General features: G+C 40.7%; 1 protein-coding gene across 3 annotated transcripts in view; it reads right to left on the bottom strand.

Annotated features, from left to right (window-relative positions):
• Positions 1–24,457, bottom strand: part of NVL (nuclear VCP like) — a 90,600-nt gene that overhangs the window by 16,716 nt on the left and 49,427 nt on the right. For all 3 annotated transcript variants that reach the window (XM_005607990.4, XM_014738027.3, XM_023632795.2), the window contains 3 exons: positions 15,825–15,931; positions 4,416–4,492; positions 2,082–2,170 (listed from right to left, as the gene is read on the bottom strand). In XM_005607990.4, the coding sequence (XP_005608047.2) occupies positions 2,082–2,170; positions 4,416–4,492; positions 15,825–15,931 (273 nt within the window). The remainder of the gene's footprint in view (positions 1–2,081; positions 2,171–4,415; positions 4,493–15,824; positions 15,932–24,457) is intronic.

Raw genomic sequence — 24,457 nt, 5'->3', positions numbered from 1 at the left:
TACAATTTATACATATATATATTTTTTTTTTTTTTTGAGGAAGATTAGCCCTGAGCTACCATCTGCAGCCAATCCTCCTCTTTTTGCTGAGGAAGACTGGCCCTGAGCTAACATCCGTGCCCATCCTCTATTTCATGTGGGACACCTGCCACAGCATGGCTTGACGAGTGGTGCCATGTCCGCACCCAGGATCCGAACCAGGAGACCCCAGACCATCAAAGCAGAACATGCGAACTTAACCGCTATGCCACCAGGCCGCCCCCAATTTATACTTATAATAGTCAACTTTCTAGACAGATATTAGAATAGTAGATATACCCCAAAATAAAATACAACGTGTAGCTGAATCTATCCACTGGAAGTTGAATGACATTACTGACTTCAGTTTCCTAAGATATCAATGAAAGTCCCTGAAGGACAGATAGCTAGAAATGCAAACTGTGGTAAAGCAGGGATGGCAGAATTTGTTATATATGTTTATAACATAACATCCAAATAGAATTATCAGTAGCAGCCAACACATGTACAGAGGCCTGCTAATTTAGTGACAAAACAAATCCCAACACGGCCATCAGACTCAGCTCTGAGGCAGCACGCTATCATCTAGGATGTTTTTATCTTCTAATTTTGCTAATTATATCTCACCTAATTTCAAAAGGAATTTAAAATAGCTTACAATAAAAGAAGTTCAGATAACTGAATCTTAAAATTAAACAACAAAACATCCAGGGACTTCATAGTGAAGATATGTGTGTTGACAAATCTAAGCTGAGTATATGCTGCTGTAACTGTAAACAAAATTTAGGTCTAAGATTCTTGGTAGCTAAATAAAAAAGACGTCTTTTGGGAATCTGGTGAATAAAAGGCCATGAACACAGACTTGAAGTTGAGATGAAAGTACAGGTTTGGCGGACAGGGTTTTGGAGGGTGTTCCACAGTACTACAAAGATGCCACGAACTCGACTGCTCATTCAACTGTCACAGGATCCTCACAAAGCAAAGGCTATTTCTGCACTTGGCTTGGTTGGAATGCAGGTCACAAATGAAATCTTTTTTGGCTAAACACACTGAAATAGCACCAAGATATTATCAAATGTGAAGAATGGTACAAAGCTGCTGAGATGGCCCCAAATCATCACATAATAACATATCTGGATTTTGCAGTAATTTGAAAGGAAAGTCTAGGTATATGGAAAATTATCTTCATTTTCACTTCTCATGTATCTGTGTGTGTGTGTGTGTGTGTGTTCTAAGCTCTCCAATTCAGGCTGCGTTTTAACAGGAATGTACAAGTCACCTTAGCAAAAGAAGGAGCTTTTCCAGAACTGATAAATGGACCAAACTCACGACGATGACAGTGAATGGACCCACGTGCCTAAATCTCAGCATTTGTTATACAATGAGAAGGAAAGATGAATACTTTCTGTTAGAGAGGCACCAAATAACTTTGCAATTATTATAGCTGCTGGCCACAGACATTATGTAACCATTCCACCACACACCTAGCTGGGCAAGCAGTGTGGGATAGGCTGCCGAGAGACCAAAGAAAAGACCCGGAGACAGGAAACAAGACCTGTGGGTTTATTGGGAGTTACAGGGAAAGTCCAGTGGCGGCTGGCTGGACAGCAATGTGAATCCACTACTGCCCCCTGAGAGAAGCTTGCTTAAGTAGGCAGAGGAACAAAGGCTGCATGCTTGCCAATGGGGATCATCCCTGTATGACCTGCATTCCAAGGACCAGAGCCCCCCCACCCCAGACGGCCTCTGTGTTCCCTCCAACTTTGAGGGTCCTGGTGCTAACTCTCCCATGAGAAAGCAGCTGGGTTGGCCAAGCCCAGGACTGTTATCATCATGCGTGCTGGCACACAGCCCAGACAGGAGCCTCAGGGACACATGGTTCTTAAAGCGGCACACCAGCTAATGCCCCTACAGTAATATTCCAGAACAGTTTCTAAAGGTCTTATGAGAAAAATGTCAGTTTTACTATGACAGATAACAGATGTTAGAAAATGGTCATCTTCCAGGCCCAAAGTGGTTTCAGGTATCCAGAGTGAGGATTAATTAGATCCGAGAGAGCATACCTTTTTCACTTCCACTCCTCTGTCTTGCCATTTCCTGCCTCAGGGCACACAGAGAAGCTTCCCGCACCAAGGCAGAGAGATCCGCGCCCCTGTAAGAAAAAGAGTGTTCCTCCGTATTTATTCTTAGATGCCGCAAATCCCAGAAACAAGTCTGACAGCAGTCTCCACTCACGTCGCATTTTAAAGAATCAGGAAAGAAAGTGACCATTAAAGGTGGGATAGACTATTATGGTCAGTAGGAGAGAGCTTGGTTCGCTTTCACTTAAAATATTTTAGAAGAAAGGAAATTATGGCACAAACTATGCAATGAATCACAAATATCCCCATGCTAATAGCTATAGACACTAACGTTAATATAACATCCAGTCAGTGGAAGAAGCTCACACATTATTTATTGTACAATTTTCACCCACGAGGCCTATGCTAACATGGTGACTGGCCCATTCACATACCACCTGATGTCTAAAATAAGCTAATATGGAAAGTTATTAAGGCCCCAAGAGCAAAAGGGGAAAATGTGAAGGCTAGAAAGTCTGACGCACTTGAATCAAGCTCAAGCTGAATGGACACATCATAAGTTACTTGAGTACAAGAACCAGCAGGCCTTCAATTAATTATTCTGTGCACTCAAATGCTCGTCAGCACAGTTCCTGAGCTCGACGAAGGACAGCGGTGCTGACTGACGTTTCACTACAGTACGTCTTCATAGAGACCCTTTGAGAAAGAGTTTGAATTTAGGGATTAACCTTCATTTCTAGACATTAAACTTATTTAACATATAATGTTGACAATCCATATAATGTATAAAGACACAGAGCTTAAATTATTAACTGAATCTAACGTTCCTGTTGGTAAAGTGTTAGGTTTACAACATTATTTAACAGTCACATGCATGCAGGGGTATTCATTCCTTCCCTTAATGTGAAATCCAGCACTCATGGAGAGACCACTAACTAACGTAGCCAGGTAGCTGACGACAGTGGTATTATAGTTTCTCTCCAACTGTGATGACAGTGGCATTTAAACCCAAAATGTACAACTTTAACCCTAACCCCTCTATAACCTGACAGCCTACGTGGTACAATCCAAAAGGTTTGGTAGGTTCTGCCATCAAAACCGTCTCCGTAACTCACTGAAAATCTTTTCAGATTTTAGCACTCAAAGCTGTAAATTTTTGTCTTTTTCCTTTTCCTTGACAGTCAGTTCATTTAAGTACAGACTGGTACGGGTTTGATTCCCAACTAGGGGGAGAGAAACAGTCTCCTTAAAGAGAGGAGAGGCCCCCACCACCCAGCCTGGGACTCGATCCTTTCCTCTTCATCAAGACATCCACCGCTTTCTTAAGCGAGCCAAGATGACTGAGCAAAGTGTGAGCCGGGGCACAGGGGTGGCAGAACAGAGATTGAGACTCGTGGCCCTAGACGTCCATCTATGAAAAACTTGGAGGAAAACCTCTGTCTCCTGACTACACACCCTAAAAATGATCAGTGTGGCTTCACGTGGAATCATCTTGTAAGAGAGTTATGGGAAATTCTTCAACAGAACTGGGAATGACTAAGCACCTGTGTTAGGAGCAGTGGGTGGGTTCCTTGGGTATGTTTACACTACTCAGTAACAGACTCCCGAAGCCCTCAAAGGTGAGAACACTGCCTCGTCTGCCTGACTGAGCTTCGGAAAGCAAACTGTTTGGCCCTGTCCTGAAGGAAAAGCATGAACACCAAGTATATTGTGGACGATCAAGACGGCTTTAAAATGAGCCAGAGGGGCGATGCCTCCTGTTAGTTAACCTTGAGTTTCATTTTCTTCCCTGTGCATCAAAATTGGGAAAGTTAACAAACAAACTTACTTAAAAACATATGAAGAAAACAAAAACTACAACCAGCACAAATATATGAAAGCTGAAGGCAGAAATGTTGGATTTCTTGCTTTTTACTAGGCTGCATGGGTGTTAACAGGTGTGCTATGAAAACGCATTCTGGAGCTTGGAAAATGTGGCACATACAGATTATTGTCTCTTAAATGCTGAGACACCTGGATCATCTGGCAGCCAGTAATGAAACGCCTGCTCAAATATTCTGGAAGAACAGACACAGTCTGCAAAGGGCAGCAACGGTGCTCAGGTCAACGAATGAGAGGATTCCTGCCATTCCCAAGAACTCCTCAGAGCCTAAGATGGGCAGTCCCCTCTCTAAGGAAGAACCAAACGTGAGGTGGTTTACAGACATCCGATGCAATCCTCTCAACAACCTGGTGAGGTGGACGTCATTCTCCCTCATTTTACACATGGGGAACTGAGCCTCAGAGAACTAACCGACTTGAGACTGAGATACTTACGAATAGCGATCACAGCGGCAGTCACGAGCAATTTGTTCCAAATTTACATCTGTGTCCAGTGGGGGTTTGGTGCCATTCTAAAAAACGAGAGAAAAACCATCTTTCATTGAGGCTTTAAAGACCATTACTCTTCCACGTAATAGGTTCTCAATAAACAGGAACGGCTGCTTGATTTAATGAATGTAACTGACTCCCAGACTAGTGTTATAAGGATTTTTGCAAATTTCGATTTTGAGAAATGAGGTTAAGAAGTAGACTCCAGACTTGGCAAAGCCAAAGGCAAACGATTCATGCTGGTGGATTTGTGTGCATTGCAGCAAAAACAGCACCGAGAACAAAAATCACCACCTCAATCTTTCCAAAGGCGAAGAGAAGTATTTCCTCTGCTTGATTAAATACGGCAAACACTAAGCAGTGCTTAGTTCTGATGTGAGCAGTTTTTGTTTTTTGGGGTTTTTTTTTTGTGAGGAAGATTGGCCCTGAGCTAACATGTGTTGCCAATCCTCCTCTTTTTGCTGGGGAAGACTGTAGCTGAGCTAACATCTGTGCCAATCTTCCTTTAATTTTATGTTGGATGCCGCCACAGTGTGGCGTGATGAGTGGTGCTAGGTCCGTGCCCGGGATCCAAACCTGTGAATCCTGGGCCGGCGAAGTGCAGTGCATGAACTTAACCACTCGGCCACTGGGCTGGCCCCTTTATGTGCTTAGTTTTGATGTGAGGTTGGCTAAGAAGGGAGAAATAACATTGAACCTGGCCAGGAGGGAAGAGCAGTAAAGTGCTCTACAATAAAAGCCAAAAGCCCTCTGTGCTCATTATGTTCTTTCTGAACCCTTTATCTAAAACTCAGCCTTGACTTTGGTGCCAATTCCCCTTCAGGTCATACCAAGAGACGCTAGAAAGGTCAAGCATCAGAACAGTCTTAGAATTTCAGCAACACTCTATACAGTACCCTGCATGCGGACCATACGTACGTAAGCACATTTTTAGTGATTTAAACTGCAGATGGAAACAAAACAGTTTTTAGTGATTTAAAATGTATGACATAGATGGAACGTCTGTGAATCTTTGCTTTATTATTCTGATTCATAACTTACATATACATTGCATATTCTCTTTCCTTTGTAGCAAATATTATATTAGGAAGTAGTTTAAGAAGAAACACACGGACAAAAGCGAGGAAGCACATGCTGTTCAGCTTCAAGGGAAGTGTCAACACCAGCACGGCAGGTGCTCCAAGGGCAGGGCTGTGTCAGGAGGCCTGGCACCCGGGCAGCCACCCAGGCAGCCACCCGCCTCTCGGTCCACACTCGGACGGCGTCCTCTCATTTCCTCTCAGCTGGACATGCTAGAGAATTTAATAAACTGTACAGCTGCCGGCTGCTACTATTTGATAAAGTGCAAACGTTCATCTGACACAGGTTCAAGAAGCAGTTATGCTCCCCATGCAGCCCGCGTGGACCTGGGATGTGATCACGGGGAAATAAGTGTGTGACTTGCAGCAAACAATCTTTGTGCCTTTTTTCCTCCAGTTGTGTGTAAACCAAACGGTCAGACTACATGATCCCTAAGGTTCCTTTTAATGTGAACATTTTCAATTTAGGCAGCTAACCCTGGGCGGGCAGGGTGGGTAGCAGCTGGAAGGCAGCAGGACGGCAGCTTCTGAGGCTCTGGTAGTGTTCTCTCCCTCTCTTTTACTCTGGTACAATTTACTTAACAAAATTTATCATTTCAACCTTTTTTAAGTGTATAGTTTCGTGGCATTCAGTACCTTCATACTATCATGCAACCATCCATCCCTAGGACTTTCTTCATCTTCCCCAAATGAAACTTTATGTGCATTAACCATTAACCCTCCCATTCCCTCGCCCCAGCCCCTGGCAACCACCATTCTACTTTCCCTCTCTACGAATTTAACTGGTAATGGAGTTTGATCTGGAGGTTTTGTTTATGAAAACTCATGAAGCTGGACATTTAACGATATGTCCACTTTTCTGTATGTATATTATACTTCAATAAAAAGGTCTAACATGTGGAAGAAACACCAGACCAGGAATTAGAAAACCTGAGTTCCAAAGTTCAAATCTGCAACTGAATGGACCTTTTGGAAGTTCCTAGATCTTCATTATTTATTTTGGTATAATAATGATAATAAAAACATCAGTATCTTATCTCCAGATGAGGAGATATAATTTTGTGCTCTCTCTGGGAGGGGAGGGGAGGTCTGATCACACTGCCTTGCTCAGTCTCTCAATCCATCATCAGAAGGAGGTGGGGGAGAAGGGGGGCAGGTACCTCATTAGGCATGAGCCCTTATTAGTTTAATGTTCATAAGAAACTATTAACTATAAAGTTGTTTTTAATGCACTGGCTTTGAGTTACATCCTCAGCTCACATTAAGAGACCATGAGCCTCAGTCCTAAAAGGCTTATTATTGCGCTTACGACAGGGATATTGTTAAAAACACTGTCCTTCACATCTCAGTGTTCTCTGTATGAGGACCCAGAGGAGAAATTTTTCTCGCATCTGCATCCTGGGAGGAACTGTCAGCTTTCTACGTATAGGGCACCCTTTGTTTAAGTGAAATCTTTTGTGAAAGCTCAGTATATAAAGGAACACAATAAATAAATGATTATCTAAAAATAATACTTCAGAAAAATAATTCTTAGAATTTAGATTCTCAGAAATTTTCTAATTCTTAGGAAATTAATTTTTTAGAAAAAATAAATAATCTCCCAAATACCGTCAAGTGAAAGAAAGTAACAAACCGCCTGTTTCTGAGAGAGTGGGGTGTGGTCTACTTAGGATCCCTCCAAAAGTTTCAACAGCAACGTTACTTTCCAACTGTAGACAGAAGGCCTGAAGAATCTTTGGATCATTAAAATCTGATTATTCTTAACAGAAATGCAGCAATGTTTCTGACCCGTACCAAGAAGTAAAATGAAAGTGAATTCTACATACTGTCAAGTGGGAGCGATTAGAAATTTTTTACTGGTATATTAGAAAGCTTATAAAATAAAATTTATAAATATTTTAGAGAATCATTTCTTGAAATGGTACTAACACAGGGAATATTTAGAACTTTCTATACTAACTTGGTTTTTCTTCACTACTGGTTTTATCTCTTAATAAAAGCTCTAAGAGAAATCTCAAATAATTTGGTGACTATAGAAAGCTGAGCCAAAGAAATCAGAAGAAAAACAAGAAAACAGTCTCTTAAGAAGTTTATGGCCCACAAGCACTATATGAGGTACCCAGAGCCGTCAAACTCACTCAAACTCACGGAGACAGAAAGCAGAGTGGTGGTCGCCAGGAGCTGGGGGAGGGGGAATGCGGAGTTAGTGTTTAACGGGAGATTCTCAGGTTGCAAAATGAAGAGTTCTTGAGATGGACAGTGGTGATGGCTGCACGACAATATGAATGTACTAATGTCAAAGAACTATACACTTAAAAATGGTTAAAATGGTAAATTTAAGTTAAATATATTTTACCATTTTATTTTTTAAACTTGCTTGTTTTTATTTTAGAACTTTTTAACTTCCTGAATACTACATTGTAAAAAAAATTAGAAAATACAAACATTACAAAATTTCTACAAAATTAGAAAATATGCTGAGCAAAATAAAAAAATTGTTTTTATGTCACTTTCGGTTTTTCAAAGCTGAATACAAAAAAACTAAGCATTTTATTTTTTAAAGACCTTTTTTACTGAGCTGTGGATTTAGAAAATTAAAACTCATTTAAATAAATGAAACTTCAAAGCAATAAGAACTTTTGGTTATTAGCTTAACTATCTTTGTACCTACTGTTTTTAGTTTGTTTTAAACTCAACAGTGTACAAATTAAAAAAAAGATTTTATTGATGTCACATCAGTTTATAACATTGTGTAAATTTCAGGTGCACATCATCATATTTCAGCTTCTGTATAGACGGCATCGTGTTCACCACCAAAAGTCTAGTTTCCATCTGTCACCGTACACATGTGCCCCTTTACCCTTTTCGCCCTTCCCCCCAACTCCCTTCCCCTCTGGTAGCCACCAATCTGTTCTCCTTATCTGTGTGTTTGTTTATCTTCCACATGAGGGAAATCACACAGAATTTTAAAAAAAAGACGTCATGATCCATTTACACTGTTATTTCCTATAATTCTGATTAAGTATTACATTTCATGGAACACTCAGGTTCAAAAAGTAATTCAAGATTGTACTGTTACTTTTCTTTTATCTCAATAATTATATCTATATTTAGTCACAGAAATCTACTCTTCGTCACATAACAGAGTCTGGAATCAGCAATGATTTTTTGTTTTTTTTGAGGAAGATTAGCCCTGAGCTAACTACTGCCAATCCTCCTCTTTTTGCTGAGGAAGACCCTGAGCTAACATCCATGCCCATCTTCCTCTAATTTATAGGTGGGATGCCTACCACAGCATGGCTTGCCAAGTGGTGCCATGTCTGCATCCGGGATCCGAACCAGTGAACCCCAGGCCACTGGGAAGCGGAACGCGCGAACTTAACTGCTGCGCCACTGGGCTGGCCCCCTGATTTTTTTTTTTTTTTTTTGAGGAAGATTAGCCCTGAAATAACATCTTCTGTTAATCCTCCTCTTTTTGCTGAGGAAGACAGGCCCTGAGCTAACATCTATATAGGCCCAACTTCTTCTACTTTATACGTGGGATGCCTGCCACAGCATGGCTTGGTAAGCAGTGGGTACGTCCGTGCCCAGGATTCAAACTGGCAAACCCTGGGCCATCAAAGTACAATGTGTGCACTTTAACCCCTGCGCCACCAGGCAGGCTCCAAGTAATAATTTTTATTCACACAGTTGATTTGAAAAAAATAAAGAAAGGAAAATTAACATTATCATACCACCCTAACACGGTAATTGTGACTTTGCAATTTCTTGCCAGTCTTTGAACATATACAAAGAAACACACACCTCTGTATCCTGCTTTTGTGAGATAGTTTGCTCATCAGTAAAATGGAAATAATATTCATTCGAATATTTAAATACTTAATTTCAAACATTTCAAAAGGCAGTTGCAAGGAATAAGCATAATTGTATATGTAAAGTACCTGGAACACAGTAAGTTGTTCAGTAAACATTACCTATCATTAGACCAGCTATTCTTAGCTCATGAAAATTTAACAGATGGTGTTTCTAGGGGAGAAGTTAATATATATTATAGTCTTACGGGACACATTTAAAAAAATAAATTGGAACTTTTAGGTCCCCTAGTGGGCTTTTTACCATTATTTTAAAGACTATATATTACCTCAAAGCACTTGGCAGACATCATATAATCTTTCCGGCTTTCGTTAAGTTTTAATGAATTTACAGGGGAAAAAAGGAAGTTAAGAAAAAAACATTCCAGTCATCCCAGGGGGTTTTGGTGATACACCTCTTGCTACCACATCATTACCAGAAACACCAAATAGGATATAGAAAGAAGTAGTTTGTCATCACTTGTTTTTCTTTTAAGAAACTTGGACTCCAAAAGATACTGAGAAGTTGCCTGACCTACAAATATCTTCAAACTTTTAGGAACAAGAGTAAGGAATTTTACTGTAATCTCCCCACAATATTTCAGGCGTTAATTGGAAAAAGAGGAAACCGTATACAAAACAATCTGGGGAACTAAAGTAAAAAGCCAGTAAACTTTGAATCAGAAAGGGTAAACATTAAAATGCCAATGGTTCCCACTCTCAGCTGATTTACAAAGAATGTACAGGGGCAGGGGTCTGACCAGTGGCTCTCCCCTGAAATGAAAGAGTCTGGTTCCTCTCCCTCTACCCAGCTTTAGTGTGAGCCATCAACAAAGATCTTGGATCAGGAACAGTCACGGCTTCCGGAGGGGAGAGGGAAGACAGGGACATGACACTCGAGCAGCGGCTCTCCTCAGAGGCACAGAGCAGCACACCTGTCAGCAGCCCGGGGCTCTCTCCTCCAACGCAGGTCTGTGCAGAGACTCCACGCCAGAGAATGCGACACACCCAGACCAACGCAGACAGACTTGAAGGTCAGAGAGATTCATCGCCAAAGGCCCTTCTTTGCCTACAGCACAGCCGGATGACCACAATCCTACACAAAGTTGCTCTTAAAGTCAAATTGATTTTTCTATCAAAATGCCTTTTTCTTTTTTTTTTTCCTTTCCATATTCACAACTTTGTGCATGGAAGCTGCCCAAAGGGCCTTTCTGTCTAATTCTAGGCTCTTCCTCCTAAATCTCCACATTTATGCCAGACAACTATTCCTTAAAAGAACACAACAAAACCCCCCAAATATACATACATATATGTTCACGACAGAAAATCTGGAATATAAGGCAACTGAGACAGAGAAAAGCATCTCCTGACACACAGCAGCAGGTCTGATGCGAGCAGGTGGCACCGGGGTGCTGGGGAATTCTGGACACTCCCAGCTGGGCGGGTGTTCTCCTGCTGGCATCAACAGTTCACAGAACATCGAGATCAGACAAGGCCACCCTGTGACCAGATGACCAACACAAAAACAAGACCGCCCGCCGCAGACTCACGTCCGAACACAGACAAAACATGACCACTGTCTAAGCCACAGAAATGCCGACACATCCCCATCTGGTTTGACGTGAGCGAGTGACTGCTGCTTCTCCCAATCACAGCTCGAGCCTTGCTCTAGCTTTCCTTCCTTCTGGATAAAATTTATGAAGCTTTCAATCACAAAATTACACCTGCTTTTTGAAAGCGATCAGAGCAAAGCCCCCTAAACTCTTTCCAACTCTACCACGAACACACATCGCTGGAGTCCTTCCGGCATCCTCTTCCCGAGCGGCCGCAGACCTCCCACCCCCTCGCTGCAGACGGCAACTGTTCAACGACCTGTTCAACTACAGGCGTGTTCCTGGCTGGAGGGCACTGACGGAACAGAAAAGATAACCTGTAATTCCATCTCCTAGAGGCAAGCACTGTTAATATTTGAGTATATTTTCTTCTTGACTTTTTTCTCTATATTTCTTTACATAGTTGAAGTCTCCAGCCTATTCAGTTGTCTTCATTTTTCTCCCCTTCTCAGAAATCAGTGAACATGCTGGCTGTTGTTTTATAAACATTGTATTATCTTCTCATCTGGAAGACAAGTTCCGTATGGAAAGGTCATGTCTGATGTTTCTTCGTTTCCCCACAGGATATGCACAACCAGGGACATATTTAGTTTACAATAAGTACTAGTTGACTGTGCAAAAGATCATTCCTTTAGGTTAATATTCTACTACCTTATTTTCTTAATAATTTTATCTTTGAAGTGGGGTACTTTGAGCATTTACCCCTGAGTCTGAGGGCTAGGAATGTCGGCAAACAGCACTAAAATTGCAGATGAAGGGAAGACATAAAGTGGTTCCACAGTGTTGAGTACTATGGAGTGGATGAAACATGTCTGGAAGAATGAGCCAACCAATCTTCCGGGTCTGAATCTCTAAGGCCCTGAACTCCACACACCTCATGTCAGGCATGTCTAGAAACGAGAATCACTCCGATCTCTGCCTTTAATTAGGGACATCCCAGGGGCAAGTGTAGAAGCATTATCATTATGTCATCATAACTACAAGAAATTTAAAGAAACAAATTAGGATTGTATGCACGCGTATGTGCCTGTGTTGTGTATACCTACGTACACACACATACATTAACCAAAGCAAACAAAATCTCACTCTCATAGTTCCTCATGACAGAGCCGACGAGAGGGAAAGAAATGCTTGGTACAAAGAAACAAGTCTACACAACTATGGCAGGGTTTCCTAACTCTGGCATTATTGATACACGGGGTCAGGTAACTCTTTGTGGCGGGGCTATTTTGTGCAATGCAGAATGTTTAGTAACACCATCACTCCCCTGCCTGGTGATAAACAACTGTCCGCAGACACTGCCTGCGGGTTAGGGGTGGGGTAGGCTGTTGTTGGTAAAATGGCCCTAGGTTGAGAGCCACTGAACTAAAGCAATGTGTTTTCACGGCTTTGACCACCAGCTATGTGCTGATGGCAGGCAAAACTATAACCGAGCCAGAGGACTCTCCTGAACTCTCCACCACAGAACCTACCTCCTGCTGGCCATCTCTGCCTGGATAACGCCCAGGCACTTGAAACTCGAATAATACCACCTCCTCATTCCCAAAACCGTATCTTGGAGGATATTCAGCTGTCCAAGCTGAGAATTCATCTTCCTTTTTCTTTACCCCTCAACTCTACAGTTAATCCAACGCCCTGTTAATTAGTACCTTTAAACAGTTCTCATATGTATGTCCTCTTTGCTAGTCCCCTGATACTGCCTTAGTTCCAGCATGCTTACCTTTACAGCCTTTAGTTTCACCTTCCTCCGAGCTAACTTCCATACTGCTGTCAGTGGGGTCTTGTTTTTTTTTAATTAAATGCTTTTTTTTTCTTCTTCATCTCCCCAAGGCCCCCCCAGTACATAGTTGTATATTTTAGTTGTGGGTCCTTCTAGTTGTGGCATGTGGGATGCCGCCTCAGCATGGCCTGATGAGTGGTACCATGTCCGTGCCCAGGATCTGAACTGACAAAACCCTGGGCCGCCGATGCAGAGCATGCGAACTCGACCACATGGCCATGGGGCCGGCCAGTGGCGTCTTTTTAACCCAAAAAGCTGATCACCCTCCTTCTGTTCTCCCTCCTTTGGGAGATAGTTATGAACACTGCTATATGTAGTTTTAAGTAATGATGGCCCAGTGATGTAGGACCACAAAATCTTCCTTTGCCAACATAGAAAGAAAATACTAAAAAAAGGGCAAAGTTTAAAAATTTACTAGTGGCAACCAATAAAGAAAGGGGTAAATGTTCATGTTGTAAATGTTGAAAAGTGGGTGCCAAAGAAAGAGAAAATTCTGGAGTGGCTAGCAATTAGGCCCCCATTCCTGGGAAGCAGCATTGAGGAAAGAAGTTGACAAATCTTGTGAACATCCATTAATACTCCAATCTGGAGAGAAGCAGCCTGAGGACAAGATATCCCCAGGAAAAGTTAAAGACAAACCCTCAGACATACCATCAAGGGATTTCGGCAGCATCAGGAAGAACTGCCAAGATACGCCAGTCTCCAGGGGCTGTGCAGCACTGGGGCACAACCCCATACCAATGAGATATGCTCTGTGCAGACAGAGCAGGTCCAGGTATAAGACACTTCATAGGGCATCTTTGAGAAGAGAATAAGCTCAGGCTTCCCCATGAGGGTTAACTTACTACCAGTTTAGCTCCCTTTCCTACCCCTAGGCTGTAAAAATGTAGATAAAAAGCAATTAAGCAGACTGTCAAATTCTAATGGGTAAGGGGTAGGAAGATGGGTCCAGGTGGAGAATGCATCCACTCTATATTAGGATCAAGAGGAGGTGGGGTTGGAGTAACCATCCAGATGAAGAGAAAGAAGCAACGCAATGGGAAGGGAGGGAGGAAGGAGAAAAGGAAAAAGAAAAAGAAGACTAAGTTAATCACAGTGAATGCAAAAATTAAAGACAAAATACAAAAACTAAAGCAATTAGAAAAAAGATATGGAAGACACAGGAGATTTAATATAAGAATAATTGGTGACGTTGGAGAAGTACATCCAATAAATGAATCAGAGAAAGTCTTCAGACATACAACACAGAAAATTTTCCCTGGAATGAAGGCAGAATTGCATCCACAGAATAAAAAGCTACACCAGATTTTAGTTCCTCTCCACTCAAAATAAACCCACACTATCACCACCACCAGCAATAACAAAAAAGGTAACAGACAGTGACATATCTTAGTTCAGTTATTAAACTTCAAAGATAAAGGATTTTTCAGAGATCCAAGCAGAGAAAGTCAGTCACCTAGCAAGGGGAAAACAACAATCAGACTAGCCTCAGACATCTTTACAGACATACTCAATGTCCAAAAAGGATGCTGTAATTTCTACAAAGACCAGAAAGAAAGACTGTGCGACCAAGGAAAAATCATTCCTGGCTAATACGCCATTCAAGTCTAAAGACGACAGGCAGACATTCTTAATCACGAAAAGAACCCAGGGAATAGAGCTGAATAAACAAACTATTAATAAGTAGAACAAACCTCATGAAATATAGTCAACCAAAAGACAAAACACAATAGACCAGAAAACATATAAAAGCCGTGGGCAAAGTGCTGGTTGTGAGTACTGTATCTATTTAAACATGAAACTAAGAATGTGACTCTAGAACAGAATGAAAATGTGAAGACACTGGACAAGAAAAAACCTATAGAAAACAACTGAGAAGTGGAAGGAAGGAAAGACAGAGATCCTAATGATCGAAACTTCAGAGAGGAAATTAAACCAACGCCATCTACAATGAAAAATGTACTTGAGGGGCTGGCCCCATGGCCGAGTGGTTAAGTCCCTGCGCTCTGCTTCGGAGGCCCAGGGTTTCGTTGGTTCGGATCCCGGGCGCGGACATGGCACGATTTGTCAGGCCACGTTGAGGCAGCGTCCCACATGCCACAACTAGAAGGACCCACAACTAAGATATACAACTATTTACTGGGGGGATTCGGGGAGAAAAAGCACACATACACACAAAAAAAGTGTACTTGAAAAAAAGAATGACTTAGCTGCTTAGTAACTTTATTAATCTTTTTTTAAAAGTTTCAATCCTTAGAGTGATTCTTTAGGGAAAGAATATCTTTTATGGAAAAGAAACATTTACTGGAAGTTTAATAATTCCTTTAGCTTTGTTCTCTTTTAAATTTCAAATAAATTTAACTTTATTTAAATAGTGTTAAGTTCATTCCTCTTCCTCCTCCTCATTCACTCAAGCACCCACCCATCCACCACCCACGCTGCATAAAGAAGTTTGGAAAGATGCCTGTGCTAAGTGCTAATGCAGATTATTCTGTGGTAGTACAATTTAGGGTGATTTGTTTTCTTCTTTGTATTTTGTATGCACTACTTGTTTTTATAAAAATAGCAAAGTCAATACTGTACAGGCATCTTAAAAGTTGGCATACACCAACATGGAGGAAAGAATTAAAAATTGTGGTTTTAAAATTCAATTTTTCTCTGGATATTTATAATGGGCCTGTATCTATTTACTTTCCATCTCCAAAAGTTTCTGTTCTATTTCAAATATGCTCTGAAGACAATTCCTCTAAAGTAACAAAGATCAAAAAAACAAAGTGTGATTAGAGTGACATCTCCAGCACATCAGTTGAGCATGTAACTCTAACCATCCCTTTTATTTTAAGCAAATAAAAAAGAGCGGATGGCCTCTTCAATGACCAAAAACAGCTCACCTTCTCCTTTCGGAGATATGCAGGCTGGGCAAATATTTACAGCTACAGAAAAGAAAGGGACTAGGCATCCTAAATTACTACTTGTCTGTTTTTAAAACGAGAGAAACATAACACAAAAATATACCATTTCCTTTAACTCACTTTTGTGATCGTTTTTAAGATGGCGAGGCGATCTGCTGGGGGCGGCAGACCCACAAAGAGTGTCTTATCCAGCCGGCCTGGGCGCAGGATCGCAGGGTCAAGGATATCTAGAGCAGAAGGGACAAAAAAGTCTAAGTAAATAAAATAGAATTCTCATTTATTTATTTTACTGGGGTCATATGGGCTTATAACATTGTCTAATTTGGGGTGTACCTTATTACATCAGTTTCTATATGGACTGCATTGTGCTCACCACTAATAGTCTAGTTTTCATCTGTCACCATACATATGTGCCCCTTTATCCCTTTTGCCCTCTCCCCCACCCCCTTCAAATAGAATCTTTTAAAAAATATAATTAACATGAGAGATGGGAAGAGGATATTTTTTTAAAGAACAAAATTGATAAATTAGACTTTATTAAAATTAAAAGCTTCTGCTCATTAGAATATGTCCTTCAGAAAGTGGAAAGTCCAGCCCTCCCTTCCTGCCCCAAACCTGCCTTCCTCCAGGATTCTCTCTCTCAGACAGTGACCGCTGCCTGGCCCCAGACACAAGGCAGGTCTCTCCCTTCCCTCTGACCAGAGACACGTCCTATCAACTCTATCGAGTCCGCCTCCCACTACCCAGACCCTCGGTCAAGGCCAAACGTATCATCCTGCTAACCAGTCCTGCTTCTACACTTGCCCTCGCTGGGACCCCCTACAATGCCGCCAGGGCTATCTCCCCAAACACACACCCAGCCCTCTCAGTGGCTGCTCCCCACCGCAGAAGGAAGGGTAGCACTTGCAGTGTCATGCTAGAGCGCTGCGTGACTAGCCCGTCTAAGGGCCATCTGACCATGGGGGGAGGTTCTCAAACATCCTGTCTCAGAAACCCTTTACACTTTACAAAATTATTGAGGACCCCCTTTATCCCTAGGCAGCCACTAATCTGTTATGTTAATATAGATTACTTGGCATTTTCTAGAATTTTATATAAGTGGAATCATACAATATGTACTCTATCCACTTATGTTTATTCAACATAATTATTCTGAGATTCAACTAAGTCGTTACATGTATTAGTACTTAATTCTCTCTTATTGCTGAGTAGTATTCCACCGCATGGATATGCTGCACATTTGTTTTTCCATTCTTCCGTGGATAAACATTTGGTTTGTTTCCAGTTTTGGACTACTACAGTAAAGCTGCTATGAACACTCGTGCACAAGTCTTTGTATATGCTTTCATTTTGCTCTGGTAAACCCTTAGGTGTGGGATGCAAAGTAGTATGGCTATATCACCCAGTAGGTGTGTGCTTAACTTTTAAAAGCCAACGAATTGTTTTCCAAACTAGCTGTACACCCCACTGGCAGCGTATGAGAGCTCCAGTTCCTCTGTATCCTTGCCTACACTTGGTATATTTAGTCTTTCTAATTTCAGTCACTCTAAGGTTTGTGGTGATACCTCACTGTGGCTTTCATTTGCATTTCCCCAGTGACTAATGATACTGAGCACCTTTTCATATATTTGCCACCTGTATACCTTCCATAGTGAAGTGTCTGTACAAATCTTCTGCCTGTTTTTGTTTTTTGTTGTTCTTGTTGAGTTTTGAGAGTTCATTATATATTCTGGGTATAAATCCTTCATCAGATATATATTTTGCAAGTATTTTCTCCCAGTGTGTGGTTTGTCTTTGAATTCTCTTTGTGGCATCTTTTGAAGAGCAGTTCAACTTATGCATTTGCTCTAAAAGACTGTGCTTTTGGTGTCATATCTAAGAAATCGTTACTTAATCCAAGGTAGAAAAAATTTCCTCCCATGTTTTCTTCAAGTCGTTTTATAGCTTTGAGTCCTCACTGGTCTTTGATCCATTTGACTTAGCTTTTTAAAATTGAGGTTACGGGGGCTTACAACATGTAAATTTCAGGTGTACATCATTTCTATCGATTTCTGTATAGACTGCATCATGTTCACCACCAAAAGTCTAGTTGCCTCTGTCACCACACACCTGTGCTCCTTTACCCCTTTCAACCTCCCACTGCCCCTTTCCCCCTGGTAACCACCAATCTGTTCTCCGTATCTATGTGTGTGTTTATCTTCCGCCTATGAGTGAAGGCATAGGGTAACTGTCTTTCTCCATCTTCCTTCCTCCCTTAGCATAATACTCTCTCAAGTCCATCCATGTTGTTGCAAATGGCAAGATTTCATCTTTCTTATGGATGAATAGTAGTACGTTGTATATATATACCACATCTTTGTCCATTCATCCATTGATGGACACTTAGGTTGCTTCTAAGTCTTGGCTATTGTGAATAATGCTGCAATAAACATAGGGTTGCACATATCTTTTCAAATTAGTGTTTTCGTGTTCTTTGTATAGATTCCCAGAAGTGGAATAGCTGGATCACATGGTATTTCTATTTTTAATTTTTGAAGAACCTCCATACTGATCTTCATAGTCTCTGCACCAATTTATATTCCTACCAGCAGTATATGAGGGCTCCCTTTTCTCCAGTCTCTCCAACATTCGTTATTTTTTTGTCTTTTTAATAACAGCCATTCTAACGGGCGTGACATAACATCTCAGTGTAGCTTTGATTTGCATTTCCCTGATAATTAGTGATGCTGAATATCTTTTCACGTGCCTGTTGGCCATCTGTATACCTTCTTTGGAAAAAGTCTGTTCATATCCTCTGCCTATTTTTTGATCAGTTGTATGAGTTCTTTATATATTTTGGATATTATATTAATATCTTATCGAATACACAATTTGAAAATATTTTCTCCCAATTGGTAGGTTGTCTTTTTGTTTTGTTCATGGTTTCCTTTGCCATGCAGCAGCTTTTTAGTTTGATGCAGACCCATTTATCTATTTTTTCTTTTGTTTCCCTTGCCTGAGGAGACATGATATTCAAGAAGGTACTGCTAAGACCAACGTCAAAGAGCGTACTGTCTATGTTTTCTTCCAGGAGTTTCATGGTTTCAGGTCTTACCTTTAAGTCTTTAATCCATTTGAAGTTAATTTTTGTGTATGGTGTAAGATAATGGTCTATTTTCATTCTTTTGCATGTGGCTGTCCAGTTTTCCCAACACCGTTTATTGAAGAGACTTTCCTTTCTCCATTGTATGCTCTTGGCTGCTTTGTCCAAAATTAGCTGTCCATAGACGTGCAGGTTTATTTCTGGACTCTTAATTCTGTTCCATTGATCTGTGTGTTTTTCTGCCAGTACCATGCTGTTTTGATTACCATAGCTTTGTAGTATATTTTGAAATCAGGGAGTGTGATACCTCCAGCTTTGTTCTTTTTTCTCAGGATTGCTTTGGCTATTCAGGATCTTTTGTTGTTCCACATAAATTTTAGGATTCTTTGTTCTATTTCCATGAAAAATGTTGTTGGGATTCTGATAGAGATTTCACTGAACCTGTACATTGCTTTAGATAATAGACATCTCATCTATGTTACTTCTTTCAATCCATGAGCATGGAATGGCTTTCCATTTCTTTGTGTCTTCTTCAATTTCTTTCAGCGTCTTAACAGTTTTCAGCGTACAAGTTGTTCACCTCCTTGGTTAAATTTATTCCTAGAGGGGCCAGCCCCGTGGCTGAGTTCACGTGCTTCGCTTCGGCGGCCCAGGGTTTTGCTGGTTGGGATCGTGGGTGCGGACATGGTACTGCTTGCCAAGCCATGCTGGGGTGGTGACCCACACAGCACAACCAGAGGCACTCACAACTAGAATTTACAACTATGTACTGGGGGTTTTTGGGAAAAGGAGGGAAAAAAAAGGATCGGCAACAGATGTTAGCAGGTGCAATCTTTAAAAAAAAAAATTTATTCCTAGATTCTGTTGTTGTTGTTGCAGCTGTAAATGGGATTGTAATCTTGATTTCTCTTTCTGCTAGTTCATTGTCAGTATATAGAAATGCTACTGATTTTTGTTTGTTGATTTTGTACTCTGCTACTTTACTGCATTTGCTCATTAACAGGGTTTTTGTGGATTCTTTAAGGTTTCTATGTATAGAATCATGTCATCCCCCAATAGTGACAGTTTTACGTCTTCCCTTCCAATTTGGATCCCTTTTCTTTCTTTTTCTTGCCTAATTGCTCTGGCTAGGACTTCCAATACTATGCTGAATAAAAGCAGTGAGAGTAGGCATCCTCGTCTGGTTCCTGTTCCTAGGGGAATAACTTTCAGTTTTTCAAAGTTGAGTAAGATGTTGGCTGTGGGTTTCTCACATATGGCCTTTATTATGTTGAGGTACTTTCCTCCTATATTCATTTTATTGGCAGTTTTTACCAGAAATGGATGTTGGATCTTGTCCAATGCTTTCTCTGCATCTATTGAGAGGATCATGTGATTCTTCTTCTTCATTTTGTTAATGTGGTGTTTACCTTGATTGATTTGTGGATGTTGAACCATCCCTGCATCCCTGGAATAAATCTCACTTGATCATGGTGTATGATCGTTTTAATGTATTATATTCAATTTGCTAATATTTTGTTGAGGATTTTTGCATCTATGTTCATCAGTGATACTAGTCTCTAATTCTACTTCTTTGTGTTCTCCTTGTTTTTTGGTATCAGGGTAATGGTGGCCTTGTAAAATGAGTTAAGAAGCATCCTGTCCTTTTCAAAATTCTTGAAGAGTTTGAAAAGGATAGGTATTAAACTTTCTTTGAATGTTTGGTAGAATTCACCCGAGAAGCCATCTGGTCCTGGACTTTCATTTTTTTTTTTTTTTATTTAAAGATTTTAATTTTTTTCCTTTTTCTCCCCAAAGCCCCCCAGTACGTAGTTGTATATTCTTCGTTGTGGGTCCTTCTAGTTGTGGCATGTGGGACGCTGCCTCAGCATGGTTTGATGAGCAGTGCCATGTCCGTGCCCAGGATTCGAACCAACGAAACACTGGGCCGCCTGCAGCAGAGCGCGCAAACTTAACCACTCGGCCACGGGGTCAGCCCCTGGACTTTCATTTTTTGTGAAGTTTTTTAAGATTACTGTTTTACTCTCTTTACTTGTGATTGGTCTACTCAGATTTTCTATTTCTTCTTGATTCAGTTTTGGGAAGTTGTATGATTTTAAGAGTTTATCCCTTTCTCCTAGGTTATCCAATTTGTTGGCATATTGTTTTTCATAGTATTCTCTTATAATCCTTTGTATTTCTGGGGTATCTGTTGTAATTCGTCCGCTTTCATTTCTGATTTTATTTGAGCTTTTTCTTTTTTTTTCTTAGTGAGTCTGGCTAACGGTTTGTCAATTTTGCTTATCTTTTCAAAGAACCAGCTCTTAGTTTCACTGATTTTTCCTGTTGTCTTTTTGGTCCCTTTTGAGTTAATTTTTGCAGGTGGTAAGAGGTATGGATTAAAGTACATTTTTCTTGGATATGGATATCTGATTGTCCCAGTACTATTTCTTGAAAAGTCTAACCTTTCTCCACTGCATTGCCTTTGTGCTTTATAAAAAAATCAGCTGTCCAGATATGTGTGGGAATATTTTTGGATTTTATTATCTTCCATTGATCTATATATTTATGTCTATACCAGCGACAGGCTATGGAAACAACTTCTAACTTAAATATACAAATACAGATCTTAAAGCCAGATTCACATGCCCAAAAATAAAGCCTGATGTAAACAATTCTGATTATAATTAGAAAGCATTCTTAGTGCACAACTTTGATAATCACTTAATATCTCTGACTGACAAATACCACATTTAGTATTACATACTTTAAGAAATTATTTACTTATTTTATTTACAGTAAAAAGCATCCTGAGCACTTTATTTTAGTACTAGATAATTTAAACTACGCTCCACCAAAGCTCCTACAAAATTCTACGTATTACATCATTTCTTAAAGAAAATCTAGTACTGTCCGTCTAGAACTCCTATGTACTAACCTGCTTTTTGGCATTGTGGAAGAGCCTAAATACTAGAGAGAAGTGTGCAAGGGATGGAAGCTCTAAGAAGTGAGAGAGGCTGGCTCATACCCAACACCTCCATTTGACTAACAGGCATCTTAAACCTGACAGATAAATCTCTCATGTTTTCCCATCTCCTCATCAAACAGAGCCCCATCACTGCCTTTCCCATCTTGCTTAATGCCAACTCACCCTTCCAGTTTCTTAGGCCTAAAACCTGGAGTCATGCTTGATTCCACTCTTCTAAATCCATATCCAATCCATTAGCAAGTCCTGTCAACTCTATGACACAATACATCCAGATTCTTTCTATGTCCATGGCTATTGCCTGGTTCAAATAACCAACATCTTACACTCAGATTATCGTTATAGCTTCCGAACTAGTCGTGTTCTCTATCTAACTGCGTCAGAGACAAAACCTTGAGGTGGAAGACTCAAGATAACAATTCTTATATTTGCAATGAAAAAGTCACCAACAATTCCCAAGCTTTAAAGACAAAATCTGTTTACTTGCAAATAAGAAGGATGCCTGAAAAAGAATTCTCCCTTAGATCTGTTGATCAAGAAGCACCTACTGTTCTATCAAGTATTTAAAAAAAGCTAAAATTTAAGAGCTAATGAGAGCAACTTTCAACTTTAGGAAAACATTTACTTTGTTACAAATGGACCTGCAATTTTCAACAAAAGTGCCAAGACAATTCAATGGGGGAAAAGCTTAGTCCTGGCAACAAACAGTTCTGAGACAAGTGGACATCCACGTGCAAAAGGATGAATTTGGACACCTTCCTCAGAACGTTCACAAAAATTAACTCAAAATAGATCAAAGACCTAAATGTGAGCACTAAAAGTATAAAACTCTCTCAGAAGAAAATATAGCAGTTAATCTTTGTGACCTTGGGTTAGGCAATGATTTCTTAGATATGACATCAAAAGTGTATGTGATTAAAAAAAAAACGGATAAACTGGACTTTACCAAAATTTAAAACTTTTCTTTTTCTTGTGTTTCTATTATTTTTTTATTGAGGTATAATTGATATACAACACTATAATAGTTTCAGATACAACATAATGATTTGATATGTGTATATACTGCAAAATGACCACCACAATAAGTCTACTTAACATCTATCACCATACATAATTTTTTTTCTTTGATGAGAACTTTTAAGATTTGCTCTCTTAGCAACTTTCAAATATGCAACAGAGTATTAACAACTATAGTTGCCATGCTGTATATCATGTACACCATCTCATGACATATTTATTTTGTAACTGGAAGTTTGTACCTTTGGACGCCCTGTACCCATTTCGCCCACCCCCCACCTCTGGCAACCACCAAACTGTTCTCTGTATCTATGAGCTTGGTTTTTTTGTTTTGTTTAGATTCCACATGTAAGTGAGATCATAACAGTATTTGCCTTTCTCTGTCTGACTTATTTCGCTTAGCATAATGCCCTCGAGGTCCATCCATGTTGTCGCAAATGGCAGGACTTGATTCTTTTTTATGGCTGAATAATATATACACCACATTTTCTTTATCCATTTATCTGTCAGCGGACATTTAGGTTGTCTCCATAGCTTGGCTATTACAAATAATGCTGCAACAAACATGAGGGTGCATATATCTTTTTAAGTTAGTGTTTCTGTTTTCTTTGAAGAAATACCTAGAAGAGGGATTTCTGGATGTGGTAGTTCTACTTTCAGTTTTTTGAGGAACCTCCATACTGTTTTCCACAGTGGCTGCACCAATTTACATTCCCATCAACAGTGCACAAGAGTTCCCTTTTCTCCATTTCTCCACATCCTCACCAACAGTTGTTATTTCTTGTCTTTTTTTTTTTTTTTAAGATTGGTACCTGAGCTAACATCTGTTGTCAACCTTTTTCTTTCCCTTCTTCTTCTTCTTCTTCTCCCCAAAGCCCCCCAGTACAGTTGTATATTCTAGTTGTGGGTCCTTCTGGTTGTGCTACGTGGGACGCCGCCTCAGCACGGCCTGATGAGCAGTGCCATGTCTGCCCCCAGGGTCCGAACTGGCAAAACCCCAGGCTACTGAAGCAGAGCGTGCGAACTTAACCACTCAGTCACGGGACTGGTCCTTATTTCTTGTCTTTTTTTATTTGAAAAAATTTTCTTTTAGGGGCAGGCCTGGGAGCACAGCGGTTAAGTGCGCACGTTCCACTTCTAGGCAGCCCGGGGTTTTCCGGTTAGGATCCTGGGTGTGGACATGGCACCTGTTGGCAAAAGCCATGCTGTGGGAGGCATCTCACATATAAAGTAGAGGAAGACGGGCATGGATGTTAGCTCAGGGCCAGTCTTCCTCAGCAAAACGAGGAGGACTGGCAGTAGTTAGCTCAGGGCTAATCTTCCTCAAAAAAAAAATTCTTTCCTGTTGATGAGGACGATTGGCCCTGAGCTAATATCTCTGCCAGTCTTCCTCTATTTTATATGTGGGACGCTGCCACAGCCTCAGCTTGATGAGCAGTGTGTAGGTCTCTGCCTGGGATCTGAACCTGTGAACCCTGAGCCGCTGAAGTGGAGCACACAAACTTAACCACTATGCTGCCAGGCCAGCCCCGAGAACATCTATTTTCAAATGTATGTAGGTCATCGAGGCAATGGGGCTTGTAATGGGCAAAGGGATGGCTGAGGTGCAGTGAGAGGAAGACGATACTCAAGGACACTGGAAAGGACAAAACACACTAGGTGACAATGCATCTGTGTTTCCTGTCGCTG

Source organism: Equus caballus, chromosome 30, assembly GCF_041296265.1.
Source record: "Equus caballus isolate H_3958 breed thoroughbred chromosome 30, TB-T2T, whole genome shotgun sequence".
In the NCBI taxonomy this organism is placed as follows: Eukaryota; Metazoa; Chordata; class Mammalia; order Perissodactyla; family Equidae; genus Equus; species Equus caballus.
The sequence above is the reverse complement of the archived record's forward strand: the minus strand, read 5'-3'. Positions and strand labels throughout refer to the sequence as shown.